The sequence below is a fragment of the Chelonoidis abingdonii genome, chromosome 8, assembly GCF_003597395.2.
Source record: "Chelonoidis abingdonii isolate Lonesome George chromosome 8, CheloAbing_2.0, whole genome shotgun sequence".
NCBI lineage: Eukaryota > Metazoa > Chordata > Testudines > Testudinidae > Chelonoidis > Chelonoidis abingdonii.
In genome coordinates this window covers 32867995-32885346 of record NC_133776.1, presented here as the reverse complement: position 1 = coordinate 32885346, position 17352 = coordinate 32867995, and the positions used below count along the sequence as shown (strand labels likewise).

General features: G+C 43.0%; 1 protein-coding gene across 1 annotated transcript in view; it reads right to left on the bottom strand.

Annotated features, from left to right (window-relative positions):
- Positions 1-2835: 2835 nt before the first annotated feature.
- PCOLCE2 (procollagen C-endopeptidase enhancer 2) overlaps positions 2836-17352 on the bottom strand; it is a 43818-nt gene continuing 29301 nt past the window's right edge. The window contains exons 6-9 of the mRNA XM_032801660.2: positions 15488-15639; positions 8789-8872; positions 5183-5350; positions 2836-3395 (exon numbers count right to left, since the gene is read on the bottom strand). Coding sequence (XP_032657551.1) covers positions 3265-3395; positions 5183-5350; positions 8789-8872; positions 15488-15639 — 535 coding nt within the window. The 3' untranslated portion in view covers positions 2836-3264. The remainder of the gene's footprint in view (positions 3396-5182; positions 5351-8788; positions 8873-15487; positions 15640-17352) is intronic.

The window sequence follows — 17352 nt, the reverse complement described above, 5'->3', positions numbered from 1 at the left end:
GGTATATATGCCGGTGCGCAAGGGCGCACGCAGGGGCGCCTCCAACCCGCCACAGGTGTTGCTAGGGGAAAATTCTTCCGACGAACGTGCACGCGGCGCGCGCACACCTACTTGGAATGGATATGAGCAACACATCTCGAAGAACAACAGTTACAAAGGTGAGTAACCGTCTTTTATCTTCTTTTGGTCCTGTTTGGTCTGTCACAGACTAGATGTAAGTGACTGCATGCCAAATTTACTATTTCTAAATTTATATTTGGAATCACTGTCCCCTGAGCAGTCTGTTACTTCTTAAAATGTTGTACTTTGCTCCAATGTAAATGGGGTTGGGGTGGGTGTTTTGGATTTTTTTAGGGTGAAGGGGGGAGATACAGGTAAATATCTCAAACTAGTATTTAGAAAATCCTTTAACAGGATGAGGGATCTATGTGGAATAGGGCTTCCTCAGCAAGACAAGAGAAGCTGTTTCTAGAAAATCCCTGGGGAATAAGGCGATATGTTCAGGCTGTGAAGTTCATGAGGAGGGGATGTGAATAGTAGCTGGGTCAGGAGCCCCCTCTGCCATGAGTTGAGAGAAGAGATTTGTAGTAAGCTGTTGGACTCTCCCAGCTATTATAGAAAAGCGTCCCCCCAAAAAGCAAACCAACAAAACTGCCTATGTTGGTGATTGGGTGGGGGGGGGGAACAACCCACCAGCACAGGGATGATGCCATCCAAAATATCTGTTGTGGAAGTGAGCCAGGCACCCACGTGTTAGTGGCTGTTGTGAGGCTGGGGGATACATTGGTGAACAGTGATTCACAAAGTAATATCTAATATTTACATGGGGGGGGGACTTTCTGGCCCAAGGGCCACATCTGGGTATAGAAATTGTATGACGGGCCATGAATTGCTCACAAAATTGGGGGTTGGGATGCAGGGGGCATAAGGGCTCCAGCTGGGGGGGGGCAGGCTCTGGGGTGGGACTGGGGATGAGGGGTTGGGGTGCAGGAAGGTGCTCTGGGCTGGGTCTGAGGGGCTTGGAGGGCAGGAGGGGGATCTGGGCTGGGGCAGGGGGTTGGGGCACAGGTGCAGGCCATGGAGGGCACTTACCTCAAGCAGCTCCCAGAAGCAGTGCCATGTCCCCCCTCCGGCTCCTATACGGAGGCTGCCAGTCAGGCAGCTCTGTGCGCTGCCCAGTCCACAGGTGCCACCCCCACAGCTCCCATTGGCAGGGAACTTTGGCTAGGAGCCAGAGGGGGGACATGCCACTGTTTCCAGGAGCCATATGGAGCGGGCCAAGCCCCGAACCTGGCTCTCTGGCAGGAGCACAAGGGCCGGATTAAAATGTCTGGAGGGCTGGATGCAGCCCTCAGGCTGTAGTTTACCCACCACTGATTTACATAGTCTCTATCACAGAGATTAGAACACTTGTGTTTTCTTCTCTCCTCATCCTGTAAGTAGAGGAGAGTACACATGGCTTCCAGAGCACTGCATGAGTTTAAAGGTGTCACCAAGTTGTTGTCTAGGCATGCAAGTACCAGAATGCATAAAGAGTCTACACATGAACCAGTACTTGAAAACTAAGTGTAAAACCGGAGCATTATAAATGTGGTTTGAAAACAAATGTCACTTTAAGATCACCGCAGAGGCAGCTTGGTTTAGTGGGTAGAGCAATGGCTGGGGAGCCAGGAAACCAGGGTTCTATTGCTGGCTCTATCATTGAACTGCTAGGTGATGCTGGGTAAATCATTTCATCTCTACGTCCTCCCCACTTTTTCTGTGTTAACTCTTCAGAGCAGGAACTTTCTTACATTCATTGTGTGTTTGTTCTGTACAATCCCTATAATAGGATGTCAGTCTCTGTTGGCATCTTTAGGCACTACCATAATGCAAACAGTGGTGGGGAGTGAAACATTTTAGAAACATGATTTTCAAATTGGTGTCTCTTTAAGAATTCTCTCTTTTTATTTGGTTACGTTTAAAGTCACCTTTTTAATCTGAGGATCCAAGGGATAAACTGACCTCTGGACAGTATTTATTGAAAAGGATGATAATTTCTTAGGCACCCAAGGAAGCCTGAGCTTCTATTACCACATACAACTTGTCAGTGACAAAGTTCAGGCTTTGTGTAGTTGTAGAACCAGAAATAACAGTTTGTCTGCCTTCCACAGACCTGTTGTTCAGTTTCTCCATTATGTTTCAGTGAAATCTACATTCCTCCATCTCCTTTGAGTTTTTATTTCAGAATAAGGATCAGACAAGATGCAACGGACAGAACTGACAGCAGTAACTGGCGTTATATCACAAGCATCTCCCTGCCAGTCATCTCCTTTCCTTTATGTATAAAGGCTGATGATGTGGGAATACTGTCTAATGGAAAATGAATCACTCTTACTTTGTAGCACTTCTTTCTTCCACATCAGCCTATGGGGACAGCTGTACTACCATTTCCATCCCCAGTACTAAGCTGAGTGTCATTCTGAATCTTGGTCTCCCATTCTATGAAAGACAAAAGCATACTGTTTGCAGGTGTAGTTCAGTGGGCTGGACTGGTTCCTAGCCCTTACCTATGTAGCGAAGGCTAACAATATAATTTGGCTTTTATTTTTGAAATACTGAAAAATAAAATAATGTAGATAAAACATCACTAGATAAAAGGATTGTATTGTAGTAGTTTCAGATTTTTTTAAAGCCCTAATCCAATTCCCATTGACTTTAATGTAAACGCCATAAGAAAGTGTGGTGCCACTCTTGCTATACCAGTCCCAGAGCATCACAAAATGATCAGAGATTTTCTATTTTTAGCATGCCCCACTAAATACATGGAGAATTTGATAATTCCTTGGTGTATCATGAGGTTTTAAAATATTTTATTAAGCATAGATAATAATGCAAGAACCCATATAATAAAACAACTTTAGAAGAAAAAGCTAAGTTAAAATGAATTACTATAAATATTGCACTTATTCTTATTTTATATCTGCACATAACTCATTCCTAAAAAAACCCTTCTGAGACAAGTATAAATTAACAGCTTCAAAGGAGTCAGAATTTGGTATGCTTCAGATCAGATGGTTATGCTGCAAATCTTGCAGTTTAAAATTAGGAATCTATTCTCTATATATTTATGTAATTGACAGTGCCAGTTACATGGTTATACGTAAGGGACAGTAGACTGACAAGATCTTCTTGGTTATGGTCAATTTTATCTTCCTGATTTTCTACTGTATGAAAATTGTCCCTCACAAAGAGATGACAGAATGCAAGTACAGGATTCACATTTTAACATCGTTTGTTTTTCAAGGTGTTCAGGATCTTTTGGTTCTTAGTCTTGAAGCTCATGATAAAGTTGTTGGGCAGGATTTTACCTCTGCCATCTTCTTCCAGCTGGCCCATGATGATGTAGTTTAGACCTATAGAAAGGAAGGTGACGTAAGACAAATCTCTTTCTAAACATCACTTGGAAAGAACAGTTCCACTCAGTTTCCACAGGTAGTGCTGCATACATTGCATACAAGGTGCATCCCCCACTTTCTCTTAAAAAGTAAGTTTTGGCTACAAGTTGGGCAATCTGTCCTCTGAAAACAATCTTATGTAATTTAAGTCCTAACTCAGCTAGTTTGATTCTTACCTAGAGAAGAATGTGTCTCATCCAGTTTAAATGTGTCTAATAAGCTCATATACATTGACAGATATGATTTCAAAAGCCAGTTGTCACAAGTATCCTCCAGTTCCAGGGCTGCAGCGGAGACCCACGTGCTGGGGCTTCCCCTGCTGTCCCCTACACTACTGCAGGGGAGGGTCAGGGCACTGGGGCTTCTCCCTCCCCACCTGCCCGGCACTTCAGGGCTGGGCATGGGAGCTTCCCCTGCAGCCCCACAGCTTCTGCCAGGAATGGGTGTGGGGTGCTTGGGCTTCCCCCACACAGGAGCTTCTGACGGGGTTGGAGGCTGCTAGGGGGGCTTCCCCCATCCCGCAGCTTCTGCCAGGGATGGGATTGGAGGTCACTGGGGGGATATCCCTGCCCATCCAGTGTTGTTGCTGCTGCGGAGTGGGGTTGGGGCATGGGGGCTTTCCCTTGCCTGGTGGCCGGAGCTCTGGGCTTCCACCTCTTATGGCGGACTTCTTCTAGGGCCCCCCCAGTTGGTGAGGGCCCCCGGGCATGGTCCTGTGGCTAATCCACCACTGTGGATGTTTAAAGGGAATCAGTTTGCTCCATCAAGGACATTTGTTATATCTCCCAGATATCCAGATTCCAGGCAGCAAAAGATAAAAACAAAAATTAATTTCTGACTAGGATTTCTTCTTCAGTGCTGGCCATTTTGGATACTTGTTGGAAATACCAGTGGCATACTGAGTGTTTTGCTTTATACTCTGGTTAAATTATTCTGATATTTCCCTGTTCTGGTTCCATTTTTGGTTTCTTTGTTGCTTTTTACTACAGCTTACTCAGGAGGCAGGGTTGAGGTCTGTTCTCAATTTCTTGTTACTATGAAACCTTGTCAAAGCATTTCGTATAACGATACACTTGCCAACTTGATTACATTTTATTGGCTGTTGCCTTGGTTGACATACTTGATACAGAATTTTGTTTGGTACAGCTGTAGCGAAGTTACTTGATATCGAGTGGGTTTGTTACTATTAGACTGGCTGTAAGATAGTTGAAGTAGAGAGATATTAGGTAAATCAGTACGGAACGGCTATGGAGGAGGAGAGGTCATCGTGCTTTCAAATGTGCTCTTGGTTGTCGTATTGAGTTTAACCTGTTTGCATTTTCCATATCTAAATAACTGCATGTGAAAACAGGCTCCCAAATACCGAAATCCAAAACTGAAATCCAGTTAAGCTTTATTTGGGAACAACAAAACAAGTTCCTGTTGATTTTATTAAAATCATAACGATACTGAACCATTGCATCAATGAAGCTGTAAGAATTGTTTCACCTACAATATGTATCAGATTTAAAGTCTATAATGAGGTTTTTACAATCAAGTAGATGTTTATCTATGAAGTCTGTCATTTGGATCAAGTGTGAAAACAACTGTAAAAATGCATTATACCATTAGATAGTTTTTTCTTGAAATTAATAATTCTGATACATTAGCTGACTAATTAAAATTGTTAGTAGAGCTATGAAAATGGAAGCCATGGTGAGCAAAGTTTTACAGAAACCTAAAGCAGTTATTTCTCGTTTACTTACCTCTCCTGATGAGAGGGCACTGCTTACAAACAACAATGATCTTGGCACTCATATTCTTGCCTGCTTGCTGGATTGCTAAATTTCCTTCCTTATATACATTTATGATTGATATTGTTGCATGTAAGCTGCCGTCCCGTGTGACTGCTGTGATAGCAGTTCCTGTTATTACTAGAAGAAAGAATATATTAGTTTTCAGTATCATGTTTATTCTTATAGAAGGTTAAATTTTTTGATCTGTCAGTCTTGATGGATGCCCCTTTAACTCTTGCTTATTTCTACAGGGTAAGAAGGTAACAGAAATACATTATCAGCCACCAAAATGAGAGCTGCAACATTGCAAAAAGCCCAGCACCTCGAATGGGTCAAGCATTATAGGTAAAGTTTGGTGATCATATTGAGGTCTGTCAAAAATTGAACTGTTTCCAGAAAACACCAACAATCTGGAAATCCAGTTCTAAGTTTTGATACTTAAACTCTATTATGTTAGTTATTTCTTTTAAGAGACCCACCACCATATCATCTAGTCTGACTTCCTGTGTATCACAGGAGGTCAGACTTTATTAACCCTTATTTTTTCTTTCTGATTTTTAAAATAGTTGGAAATTCTTACTCATTATTATTTAATTGTCTTACACTGGGCTCCTGCATTGCCCGTATCTCTTTTTTGAGAAGGAAGAGGCACCACTAAGCTCACATGCGCAATAAAAAATATTTGACCTGATTTTTTGGAGATGCTGAACGCCCACAGATCCCATTGATGTCAACAGAACTTGTGGGTATGTAGGATCTCTGAGAAACAGAAAATCAAACCTGTTTATAGTATATTTATAGTAAGAACCTCCCACCTGCTGTTTGAATTGTGAGGCTGCTAGGCTGCACAAAACACCTACACTTTCCTTTAGAAGTTGAACTGCAAAGCAAGAAAAACATGCCTTTTTATTTACTCTTTAAGCTACACAAAGACAACCTCTAAAGTTTAGTACACTCTTTCGGATGATTTTTCCCCTTCCTTCCCCAATAGAAATATCAGGTCTTGTCATCTCTGTTTTTGCTCAAGAGCTCTTTGGAGGACTGGAGAAATGGAGTGGGATAGTGACATGACAATAGGCTGAAAGCAGAACTGCAGTTTTCTTCAGTGTCAAAAGGCAATGGTGCGTTTTAGGGCCTGACTCTGATCTCACACTGTGTTTATATTTATGGAACTCCACTGACTTCAGTAATTCACAGACTGCCACTTAAATTTAAACCTACATAAAGTCACTATCCTAACTCTAGTTTTCTAATCCTCTGAAGAGCCCTCAGCAAGAAAGAGACATGACCTAATATTCCTAATGTAAAGAAACAAGCAGAGGCAAATTTTAGGCCGTAATTATGAAAGGAACAATAAATAGTACAACTATTTTTCTCCTCTGCAGTTCACCTTCGAATGAGCTCAAATAGATCCTGAATTATCTAATACGTGCTGGCTGAATAGTTTAAACATTGGTGTAAGCAACAGTTCAGATCAAACATTTGTGAAATTATGTATTGTTTTAATTTAGAACTTCTTGCAGTTATATGTGGTGGAAGTCTCATCACAATAGCACTATAGATATTACATTAATGGAGACTAAGAAAACATACTTCTAAAAGATCAGCTACCAAATATTACAGGTATACAATACATATTATAAAAGAAATTGCTCTTATTTCCAAGGGTGTCAAAGCCAGCAAAATTTAAAACTTCTGCATTAATTCAAACCCTAGATCACATATACAAACATCTCAGTAATCTTACTTTAAAGAGAAACAAACTTCAAGGCATCAGAAGCTGGGTGAAGTATTAAAAGCTGTCCACTTGCCCTATGGTATAGAAGGGAAGTGCCTTGCACTGTGTCACTCAGTGGCCAAAAAAGCCTTTGACCCAGATCATGGGCTGTGATCAAGTTGTTGGCACGGTTCAATAAAGGGAGCAAACACCATGGCTTAAGGCCATTTTCAGGTCCCTCTGATCATGAGCCAATCTGCATTGAGGGCAAATTAAAGAGACCTGAAGGCTTCTCTAATTTGCACTACCAGCCACCTCTCTATGCTGGCAGACAGGAAGGGAAGTGGCATAAGCCATTACGTTATGGCCTTATGCTATCTAGGGATCCACCTGTGAGGGGATTTTTCCAGGGCCGTCAAATCTACGGTCTTTAGAGCTGTTTTGCTATGGTGAAGTGGCACAAAGTTGCACCCAGTGTACTAGAGGAAAGACAATTAGCAATATGCTCACTGGATTAGTTTGAAAGGCTACGGTGGGCAACGTTCTTTGGCAGAGAGGATGGTGGCCACAACATGAGGTTTCAATAGCAGTAGAAGGGAGTGAGATTTAAAAAGAGGCTTCCAACAGTAACATGGGGGGAATCACCTTGGGAGGTAACTAAACAAAGTCACTGACTGATCGTACTGTGCAAATACGTTAAAACACCATTTACCATATATGCTTGATCATAAGCTGGATTGTTTATAAGACAACTGCCCCCCAAGATGGATAAGTAAAAATGGAAAAAAATTTATAACTCATTCATAAGCCGACCCTATAATTCAGGTGTCAGCAAACTTTGGTTCCCGGGCCATCAGGATAAGCTGCTGGTGGGCCGAGATGGTTTGTTTACTCCTAGCGTCCACAGGCGCAGAGGTAAATCCAAGTAAACAAAGTGTCCCGGTGCCCCAACTGCTTACTCTGACAGACCGGGACAGCAACTGATAGGGAAATTTTTGGGGGGGAGGAGAAGCTGGGAGTCAGGGGAGTAACCCCTGTGACCACCCCCAACCTGACGCCATCCCTAGTCTGGGACCTCCACACTCTCCTCATCCCATCCCTTCCCACCTTATCTGGGGAGGGCCAGGGGAAGATGGCTCTGACCTGGCTAGAGCTGCTCTGGCAGGCTGGACAGCATGGCCACAGCCTGCTCTGGTGGGCCAGACCAGGTGGCATGGCTACAGCATGTTCTAGTGGGCTGGACCGAGTGGCAAAGCCACAGTGTGCTCCGGAGCAGGCTGGGTGGAGTGGCCACAGCCTGCTCTGGGGGGCCGGGCTGAGTGGCATGGCTGCAGCTGCTTCAGAGGCTGGGGGGAGAGCAGTGTGGTCAGAAGTGGAGAGACTCTGAATAAGAAAAGTATGGCTCATAAGCTTTCACAGCTTCTCCATATTTCGCCTTAGGTTATTTAAAAAAATATTGTGCACATCTACAAACTGAATTATGGAATAGTGAGTAATGCAAGTACGTACAGAAAACATATCTTGAATAAAATATATACAGGCTGTTCCAGCAGGACAGCATGCCAGCGCAGTACCTGAATCGACACTTTCATATAGCAACAGTTCACCTTCTGTGTAGTCATTTGTGTTTAGACTGAGAAAGTATGTTTGTTTCTGATACATATTCACTGTCTTTATTTAAAAACATCTCCAGGAATGTACTGAGTCATAGATACGTAAGAGAGAGACAGTATGATAATATGAAAACATTTCTTTGCATACTAATGGCAATTTACAACCACATTCTCTGTAATTCCTCAGAGATTAAACACATAGCCCCAAGTCACTAATTATAAAGAAATAAACTTTGTTGTTCTTACCAAAGTTACTTGAACAGTAATTGCTCTCAAGAGTCCCATTCCTTCTACATTTTTGCTGGCAGAGGGCAACTGTAGGTTTCAAAGCTTTTTTTCATAGGACAAAAAAGTAAATGAGTAAAATTGATATTGAGTGTATTTAAACATTCTAAATAATATTTTCAAGATTCTTCCTGGCATTTTCAATCTGCAAAACTAGATTTGGGATTCCAAGGGATGAAATGCCTGAAGATGATTTCAATAGTTGTCTTCTTCCAACTTCCATACTCAATCTTTATTGGACCTTTTTTATTATATACATATTGTCTTCACGTATCTGTTCTGATAGCCATATTAACTGAACAGAATTGAAAACGCCTTGTACAATCCAGAATGCATACTATAAATGTAGAGATTTCAGCTGCCCACTTGGTTTGTACATAACTGCACACAATAAATTGTCAGGGGTACAACTAAAACCTGTCTATAAGGCATCCATTTTTTGGGACCTATTTGGTGTCTAAGTCATAAAATATGCAAGTGCAGCCTTAATTGATCTCTATTGTGTCTATGCATTCAAGTATAAATGTTAAGTGATGTGTGTGTGTGTGTTGGAGTAAATAGGGATGCCAAGATGGCATTAAAAATGGCAGCTTTATTGCTGAATAGTCTTAATTTTGTGGGTTTACAAGTCATCACTGTTCAAGTTCTTTTAATGCAAGTTTTTCTTTTTTTATTTATAGTAACAGTTTGCAATATTTATATTTGACAATATAATGTGATCTGAGACATGCATTCAAAATATCTCCTTGTCTTCTTACCCACTGCCATGCAGTCTTAACAGTACACTTCAGCAGGAGCACCGCCAGCTTTTTTGGCGCACTAGGCAGCGGAAGGTCTCGCCCCCGAAATGGCGCCCCTGACAGAGGTGGTGGATGGTCCCGCCCCTGAAATACTGCTGATGACTGGGGCGGTCACCACCCCCCAAACGTTAGCACCCTAGGTGACTATTTAGGTCGCCTAATGGGTTGCGCCAGCCCTCTACTTCAGACAGAAAAGATAATCTTGCAGTTAAAGTACTGCACTGCGACTCAGGTGATCTGGGTTCAATTTCCTAGCTCTACCGATATCCTGTGCAACCATGGAGAAGTCACTTAATCCTTCTGTGCCTCAGTTACCCATCTGTAAAACAGTACTTCCTTTCTCCCTCTTTGTTCCTTGTCTATTTAGAGAGTATGCATGAAATGCATATTAATAACTGCGTGAATGCATCACAAAATATTTTGTCAACGCTGATTTAGTGTGCATTCATCATACTTCAGGGTATACTACTGAGTGAGTATATGTAGTACATAAGAATGGCTGTACCGGGTCAAACCAAAGGTCCATCTAGCCCAGCATCTGTCTACTGACAATGGCCAATGCCAGGTGCCCCAGAGGGAGTGAAGCTAACAGGCAATGATCAAGTGATCTCTCTCCTGACATCCATCTCCATCCTCTGATGAACAGAGGCTAGGGACACCATTCTTTACCCTACGCAATCAGCACATAGGACTAGCCACCAGGAATTATCAGTCCTTTAAACACGGAGTCCTAGCCTTCACCAACCTCTCAGGTAAGAGTCACAAGTAGAGCTTGCGCTGTGTGAGCTCCTTTTATTGTTTTAAACTGCTACTATTATTTCTTGGGGACCGTAGTTCTTGTATAATGGGAATTACAGTAAATAACTCTATCCTTTATCTAGTTCTGCGCTACATCACTCAGATTTAATATACCTCATCATTCCACCTTAGTCGCCTCCTTTCCACGAGGCCTAGCCTCTTAATCTTTCTCGTATAGGACTCTCTCAACGCATGCATTTAATGCCCTTTCTGAGCCCTTCTATACTAGAATCATCTTTTTTGAGGGAAAGACCACATCCTGTACACAGGATATCGAGATGTGGCAACAGGGATTTATATAAGCGCAAAGATAGCTTCTCGTTGCTCTCAATCCCTTTTAAGATTCTAAACCCGTTCGCTTTTTGACACCACTGGTGTCTCTGCATGGACATCTCAGCTAGCGCACGAACTCTCAAGATCTTCTTTACACTACTTCCGTATGATAGCTAAATTCCTCCCCAATTGTAGTATAGTTGGGTTATTTTTTCCAAATGTGCATTACTTCGACATTCAATCTACATTAAATTCATTTGCAATTGTTTAGCAACAATCACTAGGCTTGTGAGATCTTTTGAAGTCTTCCACATCGCTTGGTCTACAATCTGAGTAGTGTACGTACAGTCTGCAAACTTTGCCCACCTCACTGTCTTACCCCCCAGATGCATTTATGAATAATTAGAATAGGATGGTCCTAGGACTGACCCCTGGGACACCATCTAGTTACCCCTCTCATCTGAGAATTGACCATTAATTCCTACCCTTTGTTCCCTGTCTTTAGCCAGTTCCAACCATGAAAGGACTTCCTTTATCCTAACAGCTTAATTTTACGTAAGAGCCTTTGGTGAGGACCCTGTCAAAGGCTTTCTGGAAATCTAAGTACAATGTCTCCAGGAGCCCCCTTGCCACATGTGTTGACCCCTTCAAAGAACTCTAATAGATTAGTAAGACACGATTCCCTGACAGAAACCATGTTGACTATTGCTCAACCTTGTTTTCTATGTGTCTGACAAATTTATTCTAACTATTGTTCAACAATGCCCGCGTACTCGTAGTAGACTTACTGGTCTGTCATTGCGGGGACACTCTAGAGCCTTTTAAATATTGGCGTTACATTAGCTAACTTCATGTCATGTTACCGAAGCCGATTTAAAGGACAGGTTACAAACCTTAGTTAATAGTTCCGCAACTTCACATTTGAGTTCTTTCAGAACTCTTGCGTGAATGCCATCTGGTCCCAGTGACTTGTTAATGTTGAGTAGTACTGTATATTTTGTAAAAATAATAAAATCTGGTTGATACGAGACCTCACTACAGCATATGAGAAGTGGGAAGATGCTTGTGTGGATGAGAAATGTTGCGATTTAGGAAAGCATGAACTGGAGAGGGTCTGGATGAAGTTATTTAAACCTTTAATTGGTATCAATTTTATCTGTAGCTATACTGTAAGCAACATGATTTGACCTATACAGTGAAATTTTAAAAAAAAATCACAATGCAGCATTATGTGAAACATTTAATTGATAGTCACTGACCTACTTTTAATTCTTTGAAGACTTCACGGTTTTTCAGTATTCTGACATTTTTCCTAATAACAATGGTACTGTAAATGTGTATAACTAAAGATGATGGTTAATGGAAGTGCCTGCTAAAAGTTAGGCAGTCACTAATGGTTTAACAAGTCTAATGCAGGGATGAACTATTTTGATTTGCAAGAGAATAAATGCTTGTTATTACGAAGGCTTCTGTTGCCAACAAAATATCCACAACATTTCTCCACATGCTATTCAGTAATTCACCAAAAGTTTAAACTGTGGATGGTTGGTTTTGGTCACACAGGTCTAAGCCATGGACACAAGATCACAAATTGAGAGTTCTTCCTGTTTGTCTCTTCCCAACAAGCTCTCCTTTGTGGTCAACTCTGCGTCTGCTACATACTCGGTGAGATCACTAGTGGATTGGTTTTATTTTTAACATCAATGGTGCCACAAGGACTGGTTTAAAAAGCTCAGAACAAATTAATAAAGCTTACAAAAAAAAAAGTTACCAAAATAGATGAATGAGCCCCTTGACGTAAACAGCTGAATATCGGACAGCTGAGAAGTTTAGGGACTGGCAAATATGGGAAGTAACAACTTAAAATAGAGAACTTTATGTTGCGGAAGAACTCCATTAGTTATTACTAGGGTTTCCTCCACTGTCATATCAAAATTATCTTTTATAGTTCATTATTTCTATTTTTAAAATGTTTTTCTCTCAAAGACTATTTAACAGCTTTTCATTATATATTTTCAGCACCACACCTCTGACAACCCTTCTGAAGTCTTTGTTATCATGACAATTTGATCTGTTTTAAGTACAAATCAACCCATGTACTGTAAAAAACATCATAAATAATTTGTGCGAATGCTGCTGTTATATATTTAATTTCTCACATTCAGGATATGAAGATTGCAAGCATTAAGCCTGCCAGAATCCCAGCAATGAGGTGATTTTGGCGAAGCATATGGGAAACTTCCCACTGATCTTAAACTCCCTGTCTATATCAGGGGTCGTCAACCTACGGCACGTGTGCCACCTTTGGCATGTAAGCCAATTTTGCCTGGCATGCGGCTGCCAGCCGGGGTCCCGGCCGCTGGCCCCACTCAGCATATGGCCGGCTGAGTGAACGGAACCCCAGGCCGGCAGAGGCTGAGTGGGGCCAGTGGCCGGGACCCCAGACCGGCGGCAGGTGTGCCTCCGGCTTCCCCCTCACTGTGCCCAGGTTCTGCAGCTCCCTGGAGTGTGCCCTGAGCCTGCTGTGGGAGGGGTGGCGGTGGCGGCTCACACTCCCAGGAGCTGCAGAGCCTGAGCGCGTGAGGGGGGAGCCAGGGGCACACCTTCCACTGGTCTGGGGTCCCGGCCACTGGCCCTACTCAGCCTCTGCCAGCCTGGGGTTCCGTTCACTCAGCCACCCGCATGCATCCGCTGCAGGAGCGCCCCTGGTGGGGGCACCGGGACGCAGCCCAGGCAGGCGCGCCCCCCGGCTGGCCCCTCACCGCACTCAGGTTCTGCAGCTCCCGGAAGTGTGAGCCGCCACTGCCCCTCTCGCAGCTCCTCCCCTCCCACTGCCTCAGCACTCCACGTGAAGTTTTGCCTCCATGTGGAGTCAGCGTCTGACTGGCATGGGCCTGGTAAGGGGAGTCCCGGGGGGCAGTCAGGGAGCAGGGGGAGGGTTGGGAGTTCTGGGGGTCCTGTCAGGGGGCAGGGAGTGGTTGGATGGGGCATGGGAGTCCCAGGGATCTGTCTGGGGGCGGGGATGTGGATAAGGGTTGGGCAGTCAGGACAGGTAAGGTCCTAGGGGGGCAGTTAGGCTGTGGGAGGGGTCTCAGGAGAGGGCAGTCAGGGGACAAGGAGCAGGGAGGCTTAGGTAGGGTGTGGGGTTCTGCAGGGCAGGGGTCCCAGAAGGGGGCAGTCAGGGGACAAGGAGCAGGGGGTTGGGGATTCTGACCAGGGCAATGGGGGTGGGAAGTGGGAGGGAGTGGATGGAGGCGGGGCTACGGCAGGGCTCTCTGCTCTTTTTTGATTGTTGAAATATGGTAACCCTAGGTGAGGGGGAGCTGGGGGACGCGTAGGGGCTGGCGCCTGCACGCATCCTCTGAAGCCTGCAGGAGCAGGGGCGCCAGGCCGCAGCCTAGGCAGGAGGGGTGGGGGGTGCAGCTGCTCCCCGCTAGTGGCGCTGCTGCTGCCTTTGCAGGGCTGCTGCCCCCTTGCACCAAGCCGGCTCCTCCATGGCTGGGGCTTGCTGCTCCCGTAAATGAGACGCTCTGGCTCTCTGGTGCCTTCGGAAGGTGGCTCCTCCCTGCCGAGCTGCTGCAGTGGCCCAAGCCCAGCAAAGCCAGTGAGTGGACTCAGGGCAGGGGCTACCTGGGTGGGGTGGGAAGGGCTCACAGTGGGGCTGTGCACCCACCAGGGGAGCTCAGGGGGCGGCGAGGGGGAACCTGGTCTGGGGAGCAGCCCCTGGGCATGGCTGGCCCCTGGGGTCTATGAAGGCTCGTTGGGATTTGCCTCTCAATGAACTGATGTTGCGGGTGGTGTGTGGGGGGCAAGGTGGAAGTTTTGCCTAGGGAGCAAAATATCCTTGCACCCGCCCTGCCCCAGGGTTGCGTGCACCCCAGGTTAAGAACCACTGCACTAAACTGCTAAGATCTGCATTTTAATTTAATTTTAAATGAAGCTTCTTAAACATTTTTAAAAACCTGTTTACTTTACATACAGCAATAGTTTATAGACTTATAGACAGAGACCTTCTAAAAACATTACAATGTATTACCAGCACGCAAAACCTTAAATTAGAGTGAATAAATGAAGACTCAGCACAGCACTTCTGAAAGGTTGCTGACCCCTGGTCTATATTTAGGCAAGTATAAAAGGGATGCTCTCATTTTTCAGTATTGCATATTTCTTTTACAAAACACGCCACAATCTTTTGCGCAAACCTAACCCAAAAGATAAAACATTGCTGTGATGTTGCCAGTAGGGTATAATGAGAATTCAGCTGGTGTCTGCACCATTTGTTAGATCTCACCAACTGGACAAACAGACAAGTACGGTCAATTTTTACGTACAAACTCATCCTGAAACGATTTCATGGTTTCCTCAGAAGTCTAAACCGAAACAATTTTCAGAAGAGTAACCAGAATTTTATTTAGCATAAGCAAGAAATCAGTCTTGCATTGCACTATGTGAGTACCATAGTGAAAGTTACTTGTTAGGTAACTGCCAGAAAAATGAGCAAATGTAGGAAATGCTACTTCAGACTTTCTGAGCTAACATTTTTCTCACCTGTGACAGTTACAGGCACAGGAAACTCTAGACTGGAGGAGTTTTCTTTAATGATGTTAAATGGATTCTAGTGACTCCCCTGGGTACATTAATTTTCATCTACTCCCTCAACATTTTTAATACAAACAAACCACAAAACCAAGTTCTGCTTTTTCACATATTTTTACTACAGTTTCCCTTCATCTTTCCTTTTCCTGGAGTGAATTCTTCTTCAATATAAAATAAAACCAGTACAACTTACTTGCTGTTGCAGGGGGAGTGGTCGTAGCTGGAGCTGTGGTTGTGGGTAACTTTTTGGCTCTGAATTTATAGTGACCAATAAAGCCATCAGCAGTTAAACTTAAATCAGACAAGAACTGAATGAGCAACTCGTTTTGTTCAGATATAATGGGCCTGAAACAGAAGAAAAGACTTTGGTTGTATGCCTTTAAACCAGGAAATTCTTATAACATTCATAACACAAAATGACTAAATACTTAGCAGTGGATCTCAAAGCAGGAAAGCAGCATTATCCTCATTTTACAGACAGGGAAACCGAGGCACAGAGGTGATGAAAGTTGCTCAAAGTCACTCAGCAGGCCAATGGCACTGGCAGAAATAGAACCCAGGTCTGAGTCACAGTCCTGTGCTCTGTCCACTAGGCCACAGTGCTCTGAAGAGCTACAGTATTATTTTCAGTAGGTGACAGTAATTTTCATTGTTATGGGAAACTGTTTTCAGGAGACTCACTCAAGCAAACTTTTAACTGGAAATATATATACAAAAGCAGTTCAATATACCAGTCACTGATAGAATAATTTGCCTTTCAATCAGTTAGGCCTGATCCTGCAAAGACTTATGCACGTTACTTTATGCACATGACTAGTGCCATTCCCTTCACACTGAGACTCTGCTAACAAATATTCTGAAGATATGACTTCACGGGGACTACTCTTGAGCGTAATGTTAAGCATGTGTATAAGTGATACTGAAATAGGGGCCTTACACCCATGCAGCACCTTTGGTTTCAAAGGTGCTGCTTGGGATGGAGAGAAGAATAAATCAAGGCTAACTATAACTCATTTTTTGGTGGTGTTTGCTTGCATTTCAGATACTCATGCTTGGATCACAGATAAGTTCATCACCCAGCTCTTTCTGTTTTATCATACAGTTAATCATAAATCCCATATTTTTAAGACTGATCTCAAAATGAATGTTAAATTCAGCTTTGACTTCACAGCAGCACCATGAAAAAAGAGCAATAATGACTAATGAAAAGGAGGGAAACATTTCAAAAGTCCTTGGTAGCTAGCTAATATGGGAAAAGGTCTTTTTTTCAAATTCAAATAAAAAATCTACTATTCATTTTTGAAAGGATGGAGAAATTTGAATTCAATAATGGATTCTGAAACTCCTGGAAAAGTAGAACAGTAAGTAAAGGAAAAGTTCAGGTATTATTGCCTTCTATGAGTTTAGCTTTTTTTTCAATAATTGGATATATACCCCCAAATCTCAGCACAGCTAACTGAGTTTTGTTGTGGGGTTTAAATGTAATGTATAAATGTAATACATATGAGTGTGGATACCTCCATTAAATAGTTACCATTTCATCAATAGTGTTTGTATAGCACCTACCACAGTGGGACTCCAATGCTGATTACCTCAAGGTACTACTGTAATTCAATAAGAACTTCTGTCACTAAGTTTTTTGCGGCCACAGTCGATCCTGTCATGTACTGGGTAGCAGCAGTGCATTCTCCTTTCCCCTCTCCTACTTCTTTTGCACTTTTTGGAGACATCCATTTGATTTTCATTAATAATTGTTAATATGCATTTTACATACAAAACAAGGGTCACAATGCAAGAGTGCGAATGGGAAAGACAATAGAAACAAAAAGAAAAATATTCTTACGAGAGGAAGAAGAGAAGAAATGGATTTAAAAGTAAATCTTATAAAATTATTCTGCCTGCCTCTCTACCACTTAACAAATCTGATAAATGTTTGTTTTTTTCATAAGCCTTAAGTGGCTGTTCTTAATATTCCTAATTAGGCCTTTAAAATAAAACCTGTGAATATTTCCATTTTTGGCTGATATTCCACAAGTGAAATATGACTTCAGTGAATTG